We start from the raw sequence: 17,036 nt of genomic DNA on the forward strand, positions 1-17,036 counted from the left end.
CTGGTTCGGAAGTCGGACACGTGACAGGTGCACCCGGCGCGGCCGGCACAAGCGTGAGCCCCAGCTCACAGGTGGCTGGGCAGAGGTGTGGCGTGTACAGGCCTCTGGTGGTGGTGAGGCCGGTCTGGCGAGCACGGCGATCTCAAGCGTGGCGCCCGCCTCGCTCGCCAGTTCCACTCGAGCAAGCTCCCCTGGCACTGGGACCTCCAGCTCCTTGCGCGGCCCCTCCGTCACCGCTGTCGCTCCCTGCTGGAGCAGCCCATAGCGCGACTCCTCCGTCACTACTGCTCCCTCCGCCGCCACTCCCGGCTCGAGCAGCCCCTCGTGCAGCTCCTCTTTCTCCAACCGGCGCAGACCCTCGCGCACCTCGTCTGCCGCCTCCGGTTGGAGCGGCTCATCCACCACTCCCGGCAGGAGCAGCCCTTCACCTGGCTGTTCCCCCTCCTCCGGCAGGCGCAGATCCCCGCGCGCCTCGTCTGCCACCTCCGGCTGCTGAGGTGCCTCACGCGGCTCCTCCACCGCTTCACTGTCCTCGGGACACACCTGTGGGGGTGGCGCCCAGGCCCAGAGCAGCGCCGCCAGCTCCCCAATCCTTTCCAGGTGCCGCTCGGACTGGTCCTGCAGCTCTTCCTGCTGGCGACGCACCTCCGCCGCCTGCTCCCGCTGGGCGGCCGCCATTTCGGCCACCCTCTGGGCCAGCTCCTCCATTCCCTGGCTCCGATATGGACCCGCCGTGCTGCCTCCTGGGTTTCGGCACCAATGTGGCGTGAATAAGACACGGCGGGACCACGGAGCAACGTTCAGAGTCATCTTTATTTACATCTCACCACACCACAACACCCCCAAACCCCTCAGTCCCCGTGTTTTTAACTAGGCGGGCGTGATTAAGGATGCCGTGCAGGTGCGTCCGCCCTCCCTGCACGGCACCGCAGACCACGCCCCACCACACAGTTATACATTTAATAAATCACCAAATGAATCCAAGAAACGAGCAAACCTGTTCCGACAATTTGAATTTGTATTCCCTCAGCTGCAGACTCGCTGCTGTTTAAATGTTTGAAAAGGAAGATTAGATATAAACAAACGTCAAACATAGACTCAGTCTGCCTTCACATTTGATATGAGGCCAGCACGTATAGTGGCCTCAGCAGGCTATTACTGAAATACACGTGCTATATCATAAACTATGATATAAACAGGGAGGTCCTATTAACATGTTTAGTTTTAAAGGACACCTTCCTGCCTTTAGTCTCATTCATGAGCAGTATTCGTTTTCTTCTAACATCCAGAAGTCTGCACAATGTGTTTCATAGTTTGTAACAAGCCTTTGACAGGTAAACATAACATGACCGAAAAAGCAAAAAAAAAAAAAAAAAAAAAAAAAAAGAGAGAGAGAGAGAGAGAGTGTTGACATAAGAAGAGAAAATGCTCTCAATTATGGAGACAGACAAATGGTTCATTTATGTTTGATGTGTGTTTATTCCTCCTTAAATATCGTCGGTGAAGTTCGCCATGCACGTCAGATTTTCCTGCGCATTTTTATACCTCTGCCAACAGAGAGAGAAAAAAATCACATTCTAACAGACAGCTGGTGCTTAGAATACAGTTGAATAACTATTAAAAAACAGATGATATTTAGATGATAGTTCAGTCTAACACATGTGCCAGTGAACCATTAAACGTCTGTAAAACTATGCAGTTATGAAACGTAACTTTAACCTCAGCCAAACCGATTTGCTCAGTTGTAAATAAAACAGCGAAGTAAACGTGACCCGACAGACAGAACCTGAGTGAATGAAGTCCAGCGTTTAACCACTGAGAGCTAAAACTCAGCTGAGGTTTGAAAGCTGTGTGCCGGTGATTGGACATCAGCCGCTGATGAAGCTGTTCGCCTATAAAGTGCTCTGTAAGGAAACAAGCTCCAGCAGCTCTGCGCTCGGGGAAAATACTATATTTACTTATCTTGTGCAGTTAAACTGTGACTATCACCAGGTAACTAGGCGTGTTTCTTGAATTAACAGCAGGTGTTAAACAGCTGACAGATGAGGAGGAGGATGCATGCAGGTAAACTGAGGGTCTGCTGAGCTGATCGCTGGTTTCGTGAGAAAAATGTCAGCTCGTTCTTTATGTTACAGAAGCACAGAGACACAAGACCAGGCGGAAAGAGACGATCGTTCGGTGAAAATGAGAATCTGCGAATGCAACATGTGGAACACGGAGAGTGGAATATGTAAACAAACCGGTTAATGTACCCCCTCTGTGCGCTCTGCATGCTAACTGTTAGCAGAGCTAGTGAAATCTCTGAAAACATCTGAGCACTTTTGCAAACATGTTCTATGTTGACAACCTGACCAGACATACGGCGCGACATTCGCGGCTAAAACACTGTTAAAAGTGTAGCTGGTGACAGAAAAACGGCCTGTGATTTGATCTGCATTCTGGGATAACTGGCTGCCCCAAGTCTACACAAGCAATCGATTATCTAGGATCGACCTGTTTTGACTTACTTTGCACGGCAACCAATCAAATGTTAGAGAAGCTGCATGGGCAGCGTTAACCCCGCCCCCTGAGTTTGATGGGTGAGGCTGACAGATAAAATTATTTCATGACGAGAGCCAGGCGTCAGGACTGCCAAAATGAAATAAATAAATATATCATTAAATAATTAATTAAATGTGTCAATAATTAATTAAATGTGTCAATAATTAATTAAAATGTGAAATACATAAATAATTAATTAAATGTGTCAATAATTAATTAATTAAATGTGTCAATAATTAATTAAAATGTGAAATACATAAATAATTAATTAAATGTGTCAATAATTAATTAATTACATGTGTCATAACTATTTATTTAATTAATTAATTCCAATTTTAATTAATTATTGCCACATTTAATTAATTATTTAATGGTGTATTTAATTAATTCATTATGGCAGTCCTGGCGTTCCATACTGTGGAGGGTGGCATTCATTTGCAAAAGGTCACCTTGGGCCATAAGTTAAATTTTAAATTGCAGTGTTACTCACACCCACTGCATTCTGTCATAAGCTGCAGCAAATTCCAGTGAGACTAAAATAAATGAACACAATCCACAACAACCACAAAATGTACGGACAACAAAGCACAAAAACTTGTACACATTCATTACATTTATGCATGTACCTATGCATGTTGGTATTTGCACACTATCATATATATATACTGTATAAGTTTTTTTTTTTTTTTTTTGTTTTTTTTCATTTCCCACCCAGTTTCGTGAGGTATTTATAAGACATATGACAGTTTTTACATATCATCCCTTATTTTGATAGATTGAGAGAAGAAAATTTCATTTAATTTTATGAGCACTTTTCTTGCAGGTGATTGGTTGTTTAATAATTTGCCATGAATTAAACACACTGATACATGCCCAAGATACATTGCCTTATGTACATTTATGGAGTTATTTATCATTGAACTTTTGATATAGTCCCTTCTTAAGGTCATGTGTGAAGTGATGTGTTGTAATGTAATATTGAACCTACAAATATCAATATAAATTGGATATATCAAAAGATTTGCTAAATTCGATTTTACAGTAGTGAAATGAAAATGATACGATACTTTTACAAAGTGTTACATGTGCATAAATACAACAAATGGGTCATTTTAGCTTTGCTAGGCATCTTGGTGACATCATGAAACCGGTCATAGATGAGAACCGTCAGCAGACTAAGATGTAGGAGGATTTCAATTTTGTTTTAGTTCCCAACTTTTTTCCTCATTTGGTCTTTTTTTGTACCCACTGTTGCTTCGGATTCCCCTGATGGTGGTGGTATTATTACTATTATTATTAATAGTAGTAGTAATATTATTATTAATTGTTAAAGTTCTGAAAAAGGTTCGAGATGTGTTTGGCTCATCAGAGTTAAAACTCAGTGGGTTGGTTGGTGTCCCAGCCTTCAGTCCTTAGGCAGCAGTGACACTGTGATGAAGACCAGACACAAACACATGCCTGCAGCTCAGGCTTTTGATATGGCAACACGCTCGCACACTCACATGTTACAGAGAAGCAAATCAGCCATTGCTCTTTTAAGATTGGAGTGATCATTTTTCTGCCTACAAAAGAAGAAGTTAATTACGTATTAGATCTCACTCTAAAGCAGTTTCAGCCTAGCATGAGTGGAAACATGACTGCATTAGAACAAACTTGCCACGAGTCAGTTTAACTGTGACGGTCTCCGTCTCCCTCCCTGACCTATATAGAGTGCAGAGTGCTTTCTGAACGGACTGCAGAAATCAAATGAATACTTTATGAGAGCAGAGGGACTGGTCTCACTCCTCTCTTTGTCTTTAACTTTCTTCTGTTTTCTTCATCTTTTCTGTTGTTTGTTTGTTTGGTTTCATCTTTAAGAGGTTACAAGTTTCCAATCTCATGTGTCGTTTTAAACAAAGTGACGCTACCGTTAAAGGTAACAGGGACATATGACCTTTAAACTTGCTGTCTGTGTACAAAAAAGTTACTTTACTTTTTTGCTATTAAATTAATGCTCTTCACTTAATAGCTTTTAGTCTCAGTTGTTCTTCAGAGTGCTTTTTTCCCTCTTTTCTCTGATTCAAAATCAACTGGTAAGACAGAGTAGCAGCAGATTGCATCAACATGTGGACAGGCAGAAGACTGACCCTGAGACTAACCCTGCATGGCTCACTCTTCCACACAAGCCACAACTGCTAAAGGCAAGCGCAGCGTATTTACCAACAGAGCCTGCTCTTGAGAATGATCCATACACCTGAACCATTCATTGTCCATTACAGCAAGCTTAGAGGAGCTTAGAAAATATATTAAAGTGATGCAAGATGTAGAACAAACTGTGTCCTGTACAAATACAGGACATTCAGCACTAGTCTTGAGAGGAGGTAAGAAAAAAAAAGTAACAGCAAACCAGCTGCTGGTAGCTCTAAAACTTTGTAAACCTTATGCCCCATAGTGACAAAACGGCATTAATAAGGAATGACATTGCTGGAAGGAGAATATACCCAACACGTGTGAGCGTCACGGTTCGGAGCTGCCAAGGGATCCGTGATTCCTAAAAGAAATTTCAACTTTTTAGTCCTTCAAATCTTGGATGCTCTTCCACTTCCTTGTTTTCTTTGTATTTGTTGTGTATGATGGTGTGATCATCTGTTGTGTGCATTTCTTTCAGTGTTTCGCCGTGCGCTCTCTGGGTTGGGTGGAGATGGCCGAGGAGGACTTGGCTCCTGGAAAGAGCAGCGTCGCTGTTAACAACTGCATCCGACAGCTGTCCTACTGCAAGAACGACATCCGGGACACCGTTGGCATCTGGGGAGAGGTGATGAAGACTCTCCTGTTTAAAATAAAGAGCATCGTGTTTGCAGCTATTAGAAGGAGAGGAGGGGAATGCTTAGGAAGATGAATCGGAAGAAAAGCGTAAAAGAAAGAAAGGAGCAGCATCAGTTAGCGTGGATAAATGCCTCCTGAAATATGGGGAAGTAGAGCAGTGCTATCAATTCTCTGCGGTGCGCTTTTATTTAATATGAAGCGACAGAATGGACAGAGAGGGCTCGATCCCTCTTTTAATAACCTTTCATCTCCCAGCACCCTCTTTCTAGGGTTTTATAATTTATTTAGAGACCTTCAAAGCTAGAGAGCTCACAGGGACACACATGTACACACGGATAAATAAATATATGCAACAGTTGTACTGAAAGCCGCTGGCATTTAAAGGACTGTTGTTTCGTTTTTTTTATATTTTTGCTGTGACTCTCGCTGCAGGAAATAAGGATTGCATATTTTTATGATGAGCTCTGAAGGATTTGTGTGTGTTTGTGTGCCCAGGGGAAGGACATGTACCTCATGCTGGAGAATAATATGTTGAACCTAGTCGACCCCATGGACCGCAGCGTGCTTCATTCTCAGCCAATCGCGAGCATCCGAGTTTGGGGCGTTGGCCGGGACAATGGCAGGTTAGTGGGTTTTTTGTTTGTTTTTATTTTTCCCTTAAATTTGACTTTCTTTTTCTCGTCTCCGTGAATAATTTACAGTGTGTATAAAAGCACGTCTCACACTGTGCTCAAAATCAATTCCCTGGATTGTAAATGTTCAGAGAGATTTCTGTATATTTAGCGGTAATCTGGGTCCTGACTCATTGATGTCAGCATCCTTTTGTTGTTTAGCGTTTCAACGCTTCGGCTTATAAGTCGATGGCGAATTTAAAACACTCGCTCAGTGAAAGGTCATGGGAACAAATGAGGGCAAGCAGACAGGTGGCAGAGTTAACGTGGAGAAGAGGGGGAGTTGGTGATTGATGAAGGGGAGCTAATGTCAGATTAATTCATCACTACAAAGTCGAGGATGACACAGAGAGTGGCCTTTATTCTCTTCCACCACAAATCCCCACCTGACTGTCTGTCCCTCACTTTCACCGCAGCTTGGCTGGGCTTCACTGACATCATGCTGTCACTGTACCCGGCAGCTTCTTGGTTTGAGCTTCCCGAAGTAAGAATGAGATAAATATTAAAAGAAAAGGAGCCTTTTTCTGGGCATATGAAGGTTAAAATTAAGCCATGGGCAACCAGCAGAGGACGCTGTGCACTGCTGCAGCATGCACACTGCAGAATGTAGGTTATGAGGCACAGCCGGGTGACTGGGGACTGAAACAGTTGGTGCTTACTGTATAATAAGAGCTGGCACACACGTGCGCGCGATGACGAGTGTACTCAGGAGACGGGATGAGGCTAAAAGCTTTTTGGAATATGCAGAACCTCACAATCCTGTTGCCTTGAGGGTGCGTCTCTCTTCTTTCATTCACAACCACGCAGTCGTAATCGCGCAGGTGTCGATGTTATTCCGTATAATGAAGCTGAAAATCCCTCCACCACATGGACCACAAGCAATTTTTTCCCCCTCTCCAAATACTTTATTGGGATCTGTCACATATGGCTGGATAGTCTGAACAGTGGGCTGCAGCAAAGGGAGGAGGAGAAGAGGAGGTGGTCAGAGGGAGGGGGATCTGGCAGGAGAGAGGGAGAGGGGAATGAGGCTGCCAGAGGGGGAGGCATGGTTAGTGCTCACAGGGTGTGGAGCAGACAGGTTGAGGAGAGCGCGCATGCAGTGCAGTTCGGTATCACCAGAAATTGATGGTGTGAGTCTGTAAATACGCCTGCCGGTCACAGGATTACCTGCCAGGATAGGACGACAGACCCTGTAAGTACATTTAAACACCTCATCCTCACTTTTGGAAGCATCACTCCTGCTCTTATGTTTAAAGTACAAAGAAAAGGAGGAGAAACCACAGATGAGAGGCCTTTTGGAGGGTGTTTTTTTTCTTTTTTCTTTTTTGTGAGATGTGTGTAATTGGAGGTGCTTATCACTACAGTTTGTTTTTTTTGTTTTTTTTAAGGAAAAATACTTGTTTACTCTCACGCTCTTTCAAAAGAGCCCTTCTGACATGTAATGGAGGTGATTACAGGTGAGGCTCGTCTTGTTAAGGGTCTGTTTAGGTGCAGAAGTTTAATCAAGAAGCTTTTATTTCGTGTTAAAATGGATTTTTAAAAAACAGCGAGAAGCTCCAAACAGTGTAATTCGTGTTTGATTAAAAATGCAAGATAAGAATTTTTTCAGTGTGTCAGCAAAAATGAACTCCAGTTTAGATTTTAAATTAACGACTACATGCTGGTGTAAGTTTATGCAAGTTGTTTTTTGTTGTTGTTGTTTTTTAGCCCAGTTTTTCTTTTGTTTGTACGAGTCACGGTCTGTGAGCATGTGGATTGTATTGAAACCTGCACAGAGCTGGGATTTTCCCCTCTCTCTGCCTCTCTCTGTGTCACACACCCCTGTGAAGTGGTTGTGTCAGCACTGGAACCGTAGCCCCCAGAGCCCTCTCTTCATGTGCTGCGAAACTCATTATCACCACCGATTACACATCCTCACAGCAACCTTGACATTTTCAGGGGCGTTGGCATGATGATAAGATTATATTAGAAATGAGATATCATTCCCACTCTCTCTCCCGCCCCCTCTCTCTCCAATCCTCCTTTGACTTTTATGTTCTTCTCATCTCGGGGTCTTTTATTCTGCTCTCGTCTTTAGGCTTTTATCTTTATCTTGTACATTGTTACAATTCACTTCCAATTTTCTCTCCTTCCTTTTTCGAGTCACCCACTCTCTTGCTCTAGGTTGTTTTTTTTTTTTTAATTTTTTAATTAATTTTTTTATGTGGCTTAAAAAAAGCTTCTTTCGTTATGTCTTTTAAGGATATGCAAGCCTTCAGCAGGCTAACTGTTCACAACCTGACTTCTCCGTCACCCCGAGTCCCTCTCTTCATCCATTTTCTCTCTTTTCCTTTATATTCCATATATAATTTTAGCTCAGAGTAACTCTGCATTTAAGATCACCTGCAGTGCTGCTGAGATCTGTGTGCATATATACGTGCATTTTACCGTACCGCCACTAAAACTCTGTTAGAGAAGGAGACGGCAGGAGAAGTGAATATGTCACTCAAGGTTAATTTTCTATGTGAAAGTGCATCTCTTTGCAACCTTTTGTCACCCGGCAATAACGCTCACTGGTGCGATGGATTTTTTTTCTCTCCCCCTTTTTTTCCCCTCCCACTAACCTGTCTTCCTTTCCTTCTTTGCTTCCTTGGATACAGAGAGAGGTAAACGCATTCCTTCCTTTTCAGTCTGCAATGCTCCTCCTGTAGAGTACCTCTACATCATTTTATTGTTTAATTTCCTCTCTCCGTCTCATTTTCTTTCATCTTGAAAGTGGCTCTTGATGTACTCTGTACCACTGCGTGCATGCATTCAGACATGGAGGAAATGAAGGTCACATCCCCTGTCCTTGTCTGTCTACAAGTATTTTTTTTTTTTTAACTTTGTTACACACACACACACACACACACACACACACACACACACACACACACACACACACGTACGTAAATAGGAATGTCTCGTGGAGAACGTCCCTGAGAATCTGCGTCCAGGAATCCTGTTAGCCCTCAGGCCTTGTTTGACTATTACATCTCATATTGAAACACAGCCTGAAGGGAGTTATTTACATTGGCTTATGTCTTTGTGTGTGTCTGTGTGTGTGTGATGCTCTGGTTTAATTTGCTGCAGCTACATTTCTTTTTAAAGTATCCTGTGTCTTCATCCCTCTCTCCATCCCATCTCTTTCCCTCCTCCTTTTTATTCTCCGTTCCTTCTGTTCAGCTGAGTTAAATTGTTTTCGGCTCCAGTGGGCCCAGGGGAAAGTTCTTTCCTGCTGTTACTCTATTCAACTCCCTCTTGCATCACGCTGCTCTATTGATCTTTGGGGTCCATTGTCGTCTCTGCGTGTGTGTGCATGTGTCCGTCCTATATTCATCCCGCTACAAAAGGTCACTTCATCTCTCATCTGTCTCAAAGACCTGTCAGTCTCAAAAGTAGACACACACATTTTTGTTTTAAAATTTCTCCAAGTAGCACCAAACTCGTCCAGCAAACCTCATCTCCATTTGTGACTGTGTGTTTGTTTTTTTTGTAAAGCAACTCTGTGTTTTCCTCTTCTCAGGGACTTTGCATATGTGGCGAGGGATAAAAACACCAGGATCCTGAAATGTCATGTGTTCCGCTGTGACACACCAGCCAAAGCCATCGCCACCAGCCTGCACGAGATCTGCTCCCGGGTGAGTTGTTCAGGCCGGAGGAGGTTCCAGACACAGGAGGCTAACTTTGGGATTTTGGCAGACGGATGTGATGAAGCTAGCCAAGTAGTTGGACAAATGTTTTCCCTCCCACTCAACATAAAGGCTCACAGAGAAGAAAATGTAGTGTTGATGGATTTTAATTTTTTTTATTATGTTTTTAAAAGCACAAAATTATTCAGCACGCAAGCTCATCTTAAAACCCATAAAGCAAAAAAATTTATCTGTAGTCATGGTGCTGAAGAAATGCTGCAGTGCTTTATCTTATTTAACATCCATCACACAGTCAAAGCACACTCCCAAACACAGTTACCAGCAAGCTTTCTCTGCTGTGTTTGATGAATACAGGTGAATTCAAACAGGGCTGAAAGGGCAGTATTCAGACTGCGTGTTTGTTGTCTGCTTTGAACGTTTAGTTAATGGACTGTCCTCATTAAAAGGCGAACTTTATATTCAGCGTCTGAAAAGACCTTCGAATGATTTCTTCATTTATATGCAGTCGAGATGAAAATATTTTATTTTTCAGAAGGTTTAACTAATGCTCGCCTCTGAAGTGTTTTTAGCTGAAAATGTAGAGGAGCCATTCCTCCCCCTCCATATTCATCACACCCGATCTAACAACATCTAACAACAATATTTTATTTTCCCCCTAGTCGGTCTGTTTTATAGAAAACTGATAAGAAAAGAAGAATTGGTTGCTAATAAAGATTTATTTTGATTGAAGTCTTTAATCCAGGGTTCGTACGGGTGCTTGAAATCCTTGAATACGCTTGAATTGTAATATTGTCCTTTCAAGGTTTGAAAAGTGCTTGAATGTCAGATGGGGTGCTTGAAACTGTAGTAACTCTAAGTTACTGTGACTCAAACATAGAAAAATTGGATCTTTAATTTTCCTCACCTAATTTATTTAAAAGTATTTTATAGCATATAACACCTTTAAAAAAAAATTTCAGTTCACATTTAATTCCAGAAAATCATAAATCAAAAGATGGATCTTACCTTACCTTTCATGGTGAGGTAACTGCTCTTTTAACTGTTTGGTGTCTTTGCTTTGTTTGGTGGTTGCAGAAATGGTTTACATGAGCTTTTAGCTGAGATTGAGAGGTTCCTGTGGACACTACTGATGTCAGCACTTATATTTCTGACCTCTTCTTATAAACGATTAAACGCTTTTGTCCCCATTTTTGGGCATGACATTCTCACAATAAATCAGATGAGATACTGCAAATAATAATTTCTGCATTTGTGCGATTGAATGAATTGCAAATGTGTATGCAATGACACCGTTTTAAAGATTTGGCCTAAATAATTTTGGAGTGATTGAGCCCAAACATGATGACCTAACTAGTGACACAGTGTCCTCTGTGAGTCTCACACACACACGCATGACTTTGCCGGTTTCAGCTGAAACAGTTTCAGTGTTTCAAACCTTGTTCCAGAGTTTTTAGTTCACCATTTAGAAGAAAATAAAAGACAGATCTGAATGTTTGAAAATGTTTTGGAAAAATTCTGTCAAGATTAGATGAAAAATACTCGAAGGATTAATGCAATTGGTTTATTATTTTGTTACACAAGTTTAAAAAAAGTTAAACAAGCAAGTCAATAAAGAAAAAGTTAAACAAGTAAATAAAGAAACAAGCTAAAACGAGGTAAGAACGAAAAGTTAACAAGTAAATCAGGAAACAAGGTAGAGGAGAGAAAACCCCAACAATCCCCTCTGAGCACGCACTAGGTGACAGTGGGGAGGAAAAACTGCCTTTAAACGGGCAGAAACCTCCGGCAGCACCAGGCTCAGGAGGGGGCAGTCAACTGCCGGGACTGGTTGGGGGGGTGAACAGAGGTGGAGCAAGACGAGGCTGCATCAGGTGGGGAAGCAGTAGCGTCCTTCCTCCGGAACAAGCCGAAGCATTTTTTTTCTTCTTTTCCATGCACTTTTCCACGAGCGCTTTTTTTCTCCAGGATGAGGGTTCTCAACTCATCGATTGTTTCGGTGCTTTGCTTCTCAAGTTTGTTGCATCTTTGTTCCACCTGTTCTAATGTTGCTTGTTTTTCTTCAAGCTTGTCTTTGAGTTGTTTGGATGCTGCCTCGTGTATCAGCTTGTCCTTGTGCATGTCTGCATTTCTCTGTTGTACTTCTTTGTGCTTGTCTTCTAACTGCGTATTTCTACTCTGGATTTCTTGGAGCTGCAGGTCTTCATGTATTTTGTCTTGTTGCTTTTGTGCCTGCATTTCAGTGTTTTTACGCTTAAAGTTATTGAATTCCAACAACATTCCCTTAATGAGCTCTGAGTTGTTTCTCGCCATTTGATCGATCCTTTTCTGCATCTGTCAGCATCGTTTTTCCTTTTCTCCTTTTCCCCTTCCAGTTCACTTGTTTTGTCTTTCCGTTCAAAAAGGGTGAGCTTCTTGCTTGAAAATGAAATGACCAAAATAAATGCAGTATTTCTCTGCAATTACAATTGCTGTGTATTATTGTGACGTTTGGTGCAGTTTTCTTGTTTTGTGAGGTTGTTTTTTTTTCAAGTGGAGATGAATATCTCTAACAACTTGATGTCTTTTTTGAGTTTCTGCACTATACGCATATAAGGCAACCATTTCCTTATTCAGTATTTTTGTGTGGTGCATTTTTCTGTTTTTACAAAAGGGGAACAAAGGACATTTAAGTCGACCTGAGATTATTTGTTTTAATTTTTACATGGTCTTACTGAGGTGATGCAAAGTGAAACATGCATTATTTTATTTTATTTTTTTATTATTTTTGGTAATGTGCTGGAAAAGCTTAAAAATGGACTTTGAAAGTGCTTAAAAAGTACCTGAAAAATGTGTAAGAACCCTGTTAATCCAGCATAAAAAAAAAAAAAAACGACAACATACGTTTGATGTTTTTAAGTGGGGTTTGTGAAAGCAATGGGTGAAGCAGTTTACTTGCTTCGTGAGCGTCGTGTGTGTTGCTCGGGAGAAAAGGCTATCACTGTGTTGGAGAGAGGAGTGTGACCTGCTTAATTTGTGTGTGTCTGTGTGAGTGCACTTCTGTGCTCTTCAGGTGAAATGAGAAGACAGCATGACAGTATCAAGGGTGAAGCATTTCCAGGCTTTCGTGTTTATGCTTTCATCTCCCTCTCTCACCCATCCTCCTGCACTCTCACACGTTCTGTTGTTTTTCGGCTTTGTCTCTTCGCTCTCCTCCCCTGTGTCTCTGTCACGGCATATCACTTTGGCTTTTTTTTCTTTTACATGCCATTTCCTCATACTTCTGTATCTTCTTTTTGCTTCCCTCTCTAACCCTCCCTGCCTCTCCTCCAGATAATGACAGAGAGAAAGAATGCCAAAGCGATGGCAGGAGGCTCCCTCCATGACAGGATGCAGGCAGGACTCGATCTCCCTTTACAAGGTAGGCTTCATACATTACACAAAGCAACTCCTTGTCTGTCTGTGTGTGTAAGAGGGAGTAAATGTGACAACTGTCTTGCGTCAATAGACGCACGGGGAGTTATCATTTCTGTGGCACTGAAGATGCGTCCAAACTGGCCATTTGGGAGACTGAATGTGTCAGAAAATAGCTGGCTTTTTATCGTAATGTCCTTTTTAGTTAATGAGAATTTATAACAAGATGATTTAGGAGAGATTTATTATTGCAGCCTTGAATTTTGACAGGGGTTTAATGCGTTTTCTTTTTCATAAAATTTGCTGCCTCCTTCTCCATCATTCGACCAGTGCTGCTACTGCTCCTCATGCTTCACGCCTACCAACTTTCAATCAGTGCACTAGAGAGAAACCTGCACCAAGTGTGATAGTAACGATCAAAAACGCCACAGGTTGCCTAGCAGTTCTTTCCACTTGACAGATTTAGAGGTTTGTGGTGCAGTGCAGTTCATCATCTCACCTTTAGATTTACAAAAAAGGAGGAAGTTTAAAAAAAAATTTTTAAATGTCCGACAGATGGTAAAAATAGACTCTGTGCCTCTGTTTTTCAGTCAGTTTAATGAGAGATGTGACGACGAGCATCCGCTTCCTGTCATAACTCACTCTGTTATTTCCTGTCACCTGTCAGTCTTTCTAAGAGAGACGACGTTAGCTGTGCTGAACTAATCACTGTGTGTACACACACACACACACACACACACACACACACACACACACACACACACACACACACACACACTCTGACTGGTCTGCTCATGTCAGCTTCTCAAATAGAACCGCTGTGGTTACTGACAATAACTTTTACGATGTAAGAAAACATGTGTTTCTAGTCTACTGTGACATATTTCAACAGAAGTCTTGTTTAAAATATTTAACACTACATTTGGAGATTATTTATTTATGATGGCAGCAAACACTCAAAGATACCAGTTCAAATATTAAAGCGCGAGCACTCTTTAATTCCACAGTCGTTCACCGGTAACGATCGAAACATGTACTGTGAGAAAGAGGCGATTCGTGAGTTTCACATTGTTGCTGGTATGTAGCATAACAACATGCTCGCATGAGGCAAGTCCGACCATCATATGGACACATGCCGTACATCTGGATGAAGATTCATATGTAAAATGTATAATTTAGGCAATGTATATTTAAAATTTAAAAAATAGCCTTTTAAAATGATTTTTTATTTTATTTTTTTAATTTTAATACACCCTCTATTGTAAAATTGTGGTGCAGTTCAGTGTACTTTATGTTATGTGTTCTTATGAGCACCAATTCAAATGTGTGTTGAATTCTCCTCAGCAGAGTTCCCCACACCAAAGACGGAGCTGGTTCAGAAGTTTCAGGTGCTCTATCTTGGGATGATGCCTGTGGCCAGACCGATAGGTTGGTGTGACACATACACACAGAGTGATGAAATGTTAATGTTGATTCTGAATGTTTATTTAATTCAAATGTTTTGTTTTATCACCTTCTACATCAGGCATGGATATACTGAATGGAGCTATAGACAGTCTGATCGGTTCTTCCAGCAGAGACGACTGGACTCCGGTGGCCCTCAATGTAGCCGACGCTACGGTCACCATCAGCAAAGACGAGGTCAGACAGGTCTGATGTTGTTGAGCTCTTATGATGCAGTCACACCAAACACCAAGCAAAGTTTTGCCTCGTTTTACTCGCGTGAAGTCGGTTGGAAACTCGCGAATATTCCCCCCTAATGTTTGATTTATAGTATCGTGTTTGCGTGCATATTTGATTATGTAGAGCATATGCAAACGGGGTGTGCAACCTACACATACACCATCCTCCACAAACCAACACAGATCAAAATGAGTGACGGTGTGTGTGTATGTGGACTGCTGATTGGTTGCTGGTCGGAACAGGAAAAGGCGTCTTTTGCATTCATGACTTACGTGAGAAACAGAAAAACCCCATAATGGTGGACACTTTTCACACTTGACTTCACTTTGCTTTTCTCCAGGATTGACTGAAGAACCAACAGCAGCATGAAGCTAAGCTGCCACCAAAGTCGAAATATTTTAACTCATGCAAACCTGGATTTGCCTCTGTCGGTGTTGGCCAAGGCTGATATACCGCGCCTCGTTGCATAAGCAGCAGTTTGTAATCACACTGTGTGAAACTTTGCTTTACATTTGGTTTCATTATTATTATTATTTGATCCTATAAAAGAGCCCCGACTGGTCTCCTGACCTCTGGAGACACATATAGAAGAGACTGCTCTCCAGGAAGGGCTCCAATGAGCACAACCTTTTCAGACCTCATCAGAAAGATTACTGTTTATTTCAATGTGTTACTCTAGAAAAATGCTGAAAAGACACACACCTTGCATTCTGGAGCGAGAGAAAATAAGCCGCTGACCCGAGCGATGAATCGCAGCTCACACAGAAACTCCACTCCCGTGTGTGTGAAGAAGTCACGGCGTTCAGCTTGAACAGCCCAGCTGCTGTTTGTAGCTGTTTAAATAAATTACTGATGAGAGTGAGCTCTTTAATACCTAATGCCTAAAGAGTTCAGACTTTCTGTCCGCAGGATGAAGAGGATGTGCTGGTAGAGTGTCGTGTTCGCTTCCTGTCCTTCATGGGCGTTGGGCGTGACGTGCACACGTTTGCCTTCATCATGGACGCTGGCGGCCATCGTTTCGACTGTCACATCTTCTGGTGTGAGCCCAATGCTGGGAGCGTGTCTGAGGCCGTACAGGCAGCTTGTATGGTGAGTCACACAAGCTGAAATTCAGCTCTGTGGTCCGTACATGGATTAAGAGTTAGATGTAAAAGAACTTTAAATGGGTAAAAGAAGAGAAACTTTGAGCCGTTTGCATTTTTTTCTGTAGCTTAATTAAATCTCTGAACTCTTGATTGCACTTAACAAAGAGCTTGTTAAGTTATTTACCAGCTGATGTTAATGCTGCTGATGCAGAGGTTTTACAGACGGGAAGATCTTTAGAGCCTCCCTCTCTCTGAAGGTGGATGTCCTTGGCGGTAGTGTAGTTGGGGTTTGATTGTTCAGTCTTGACAGATGCTCTAACCAGTACGATTTGCTCAAGTTGCAGTGGGACCCCATGTCAAAGCGTTGCTGGTTTGAAACATGCATTTAGATCAGGATAAAGCAGTTAAATTGCAGTGGATGCCCTTGCAGGTTATCCGCTATAGATTTTCTGTTTAAATGGTAAATGCTTTAGATTGCACACAGCGGTGTTTCCTGCTCTGCTGAAAACTTCTCAAACAGGATGTACTGTATATGGATTTGAAGTAATAACAGTTGTGTTAAAGCCGTAATACCTTCACAGTGTTTCCATTTCATCAGTATAATGTGATCACAAACCCAGAGTCCCATCTGCGCTGTTTATGCTGCGATGCATCCCATTAGTGGAGGTTACTCGCCCTCCTCTGCTGTGGTCGACTGCTGACTGCACTATTGATCACACATCAGAACTTTGGATATATGGAGACACACACACACACACACACACACACACACAGATTGATGGTGACAAGAATCATTAGTCATTACTATTGATCACAGCTAGCAGAGGTGCAGTCTGACTGGTGTAGTCAACCCTCCAAATGCACACACACACATTGGGTCATATCTTGTGGGGACATCTAATTGACATAATGCTTTTTTTTTTTTTTTTTTTTAATGATTACCCAACCCTTACCCTATACCTAACCATAAACCAATTATAAGCCTGACACTAAAACCACATTTTAAGTCTCAAAAATGCCTTCAAACTTGTGGGGACTGGGATTTTGTTCCCCTAAACCAGCGGTCCCCAAACTTTTTTTTTTTTTTTGTGCCACGGACCGGTTTATGCCCGACAATATTTTCACGGACCGGCCTTTAAGGTGTCGTGGATAAATACAACAAAATAAAACTAGTACCGGTACCGAAAAAA

The 17,036-nt window shown here is 42.2% G+C and overlaps 1 protein-coding gene across 8 annotated transcripts in view; it reads left to right on the forward strand.

Moving 5' to 3' along the window:
- Positions 1–17,036, forward strand: part of LOC113024178 (amyloid-beta A4 precursor protein-binding family B member 2) — an 88,779-nt gene that overhangs the window by 67,333 nt on the left and 4,410 nt on the right. For 5 of the 8 annotated variants that reach the window (XM_026171004.1, XM_026171005.1, XM_026171010.1 and 2 more), the window contains 8 exons: positions 5,189–5,335; positions 5,842–5,969; positions 8,657–8,662; positions 9,562–9,676; positions 12,998–13,085; positions 14,423–14,506; positions 14,604–14,719; positions 15,671–15,850. In XM_026171004.1, the coding sequence (XP_026026789.1) occupies positions 5,189–5,335; positions 5,842–5,969; positions 8,657–8,662; positions 9,562–9,676; positions 12,998–13,085; positions 14,423–14,506; positions 14,604–14,719; positions 15,671–15,850 (864 nt within the window). The remainder of the gene's footprint in view (positions 1–5,188; positions 5,336–5,841; positions 5,970–8,656; positions 8,663–9,561; positions 9,677–12,997; positions 13,086–14,422; positions 14,507–14,603; positions 14,720–15,670; positions 15,851–17,036) is intronic. The other 3 variants (XM_026171006.1, XM_026171007.1, XM_026171009.1) reach the window with 3 other exon arrangements.

The sequence above is a fragment of the Astatotilapia calliptera genome, chromosome 6, assembly GCF_900246225.1.
Source record: "Astatotilapia calliptera chromosome 6, fAstCal1.2, whole genome shotgun sequence".
In the NCBI taxonomy this organism is placed as follows: Eukaryota; Metazoa; Chordata; class Actinopteri; order Cichliformes; family Cichlidae; genus Astatotilapia; species Astatotilapia calliptera.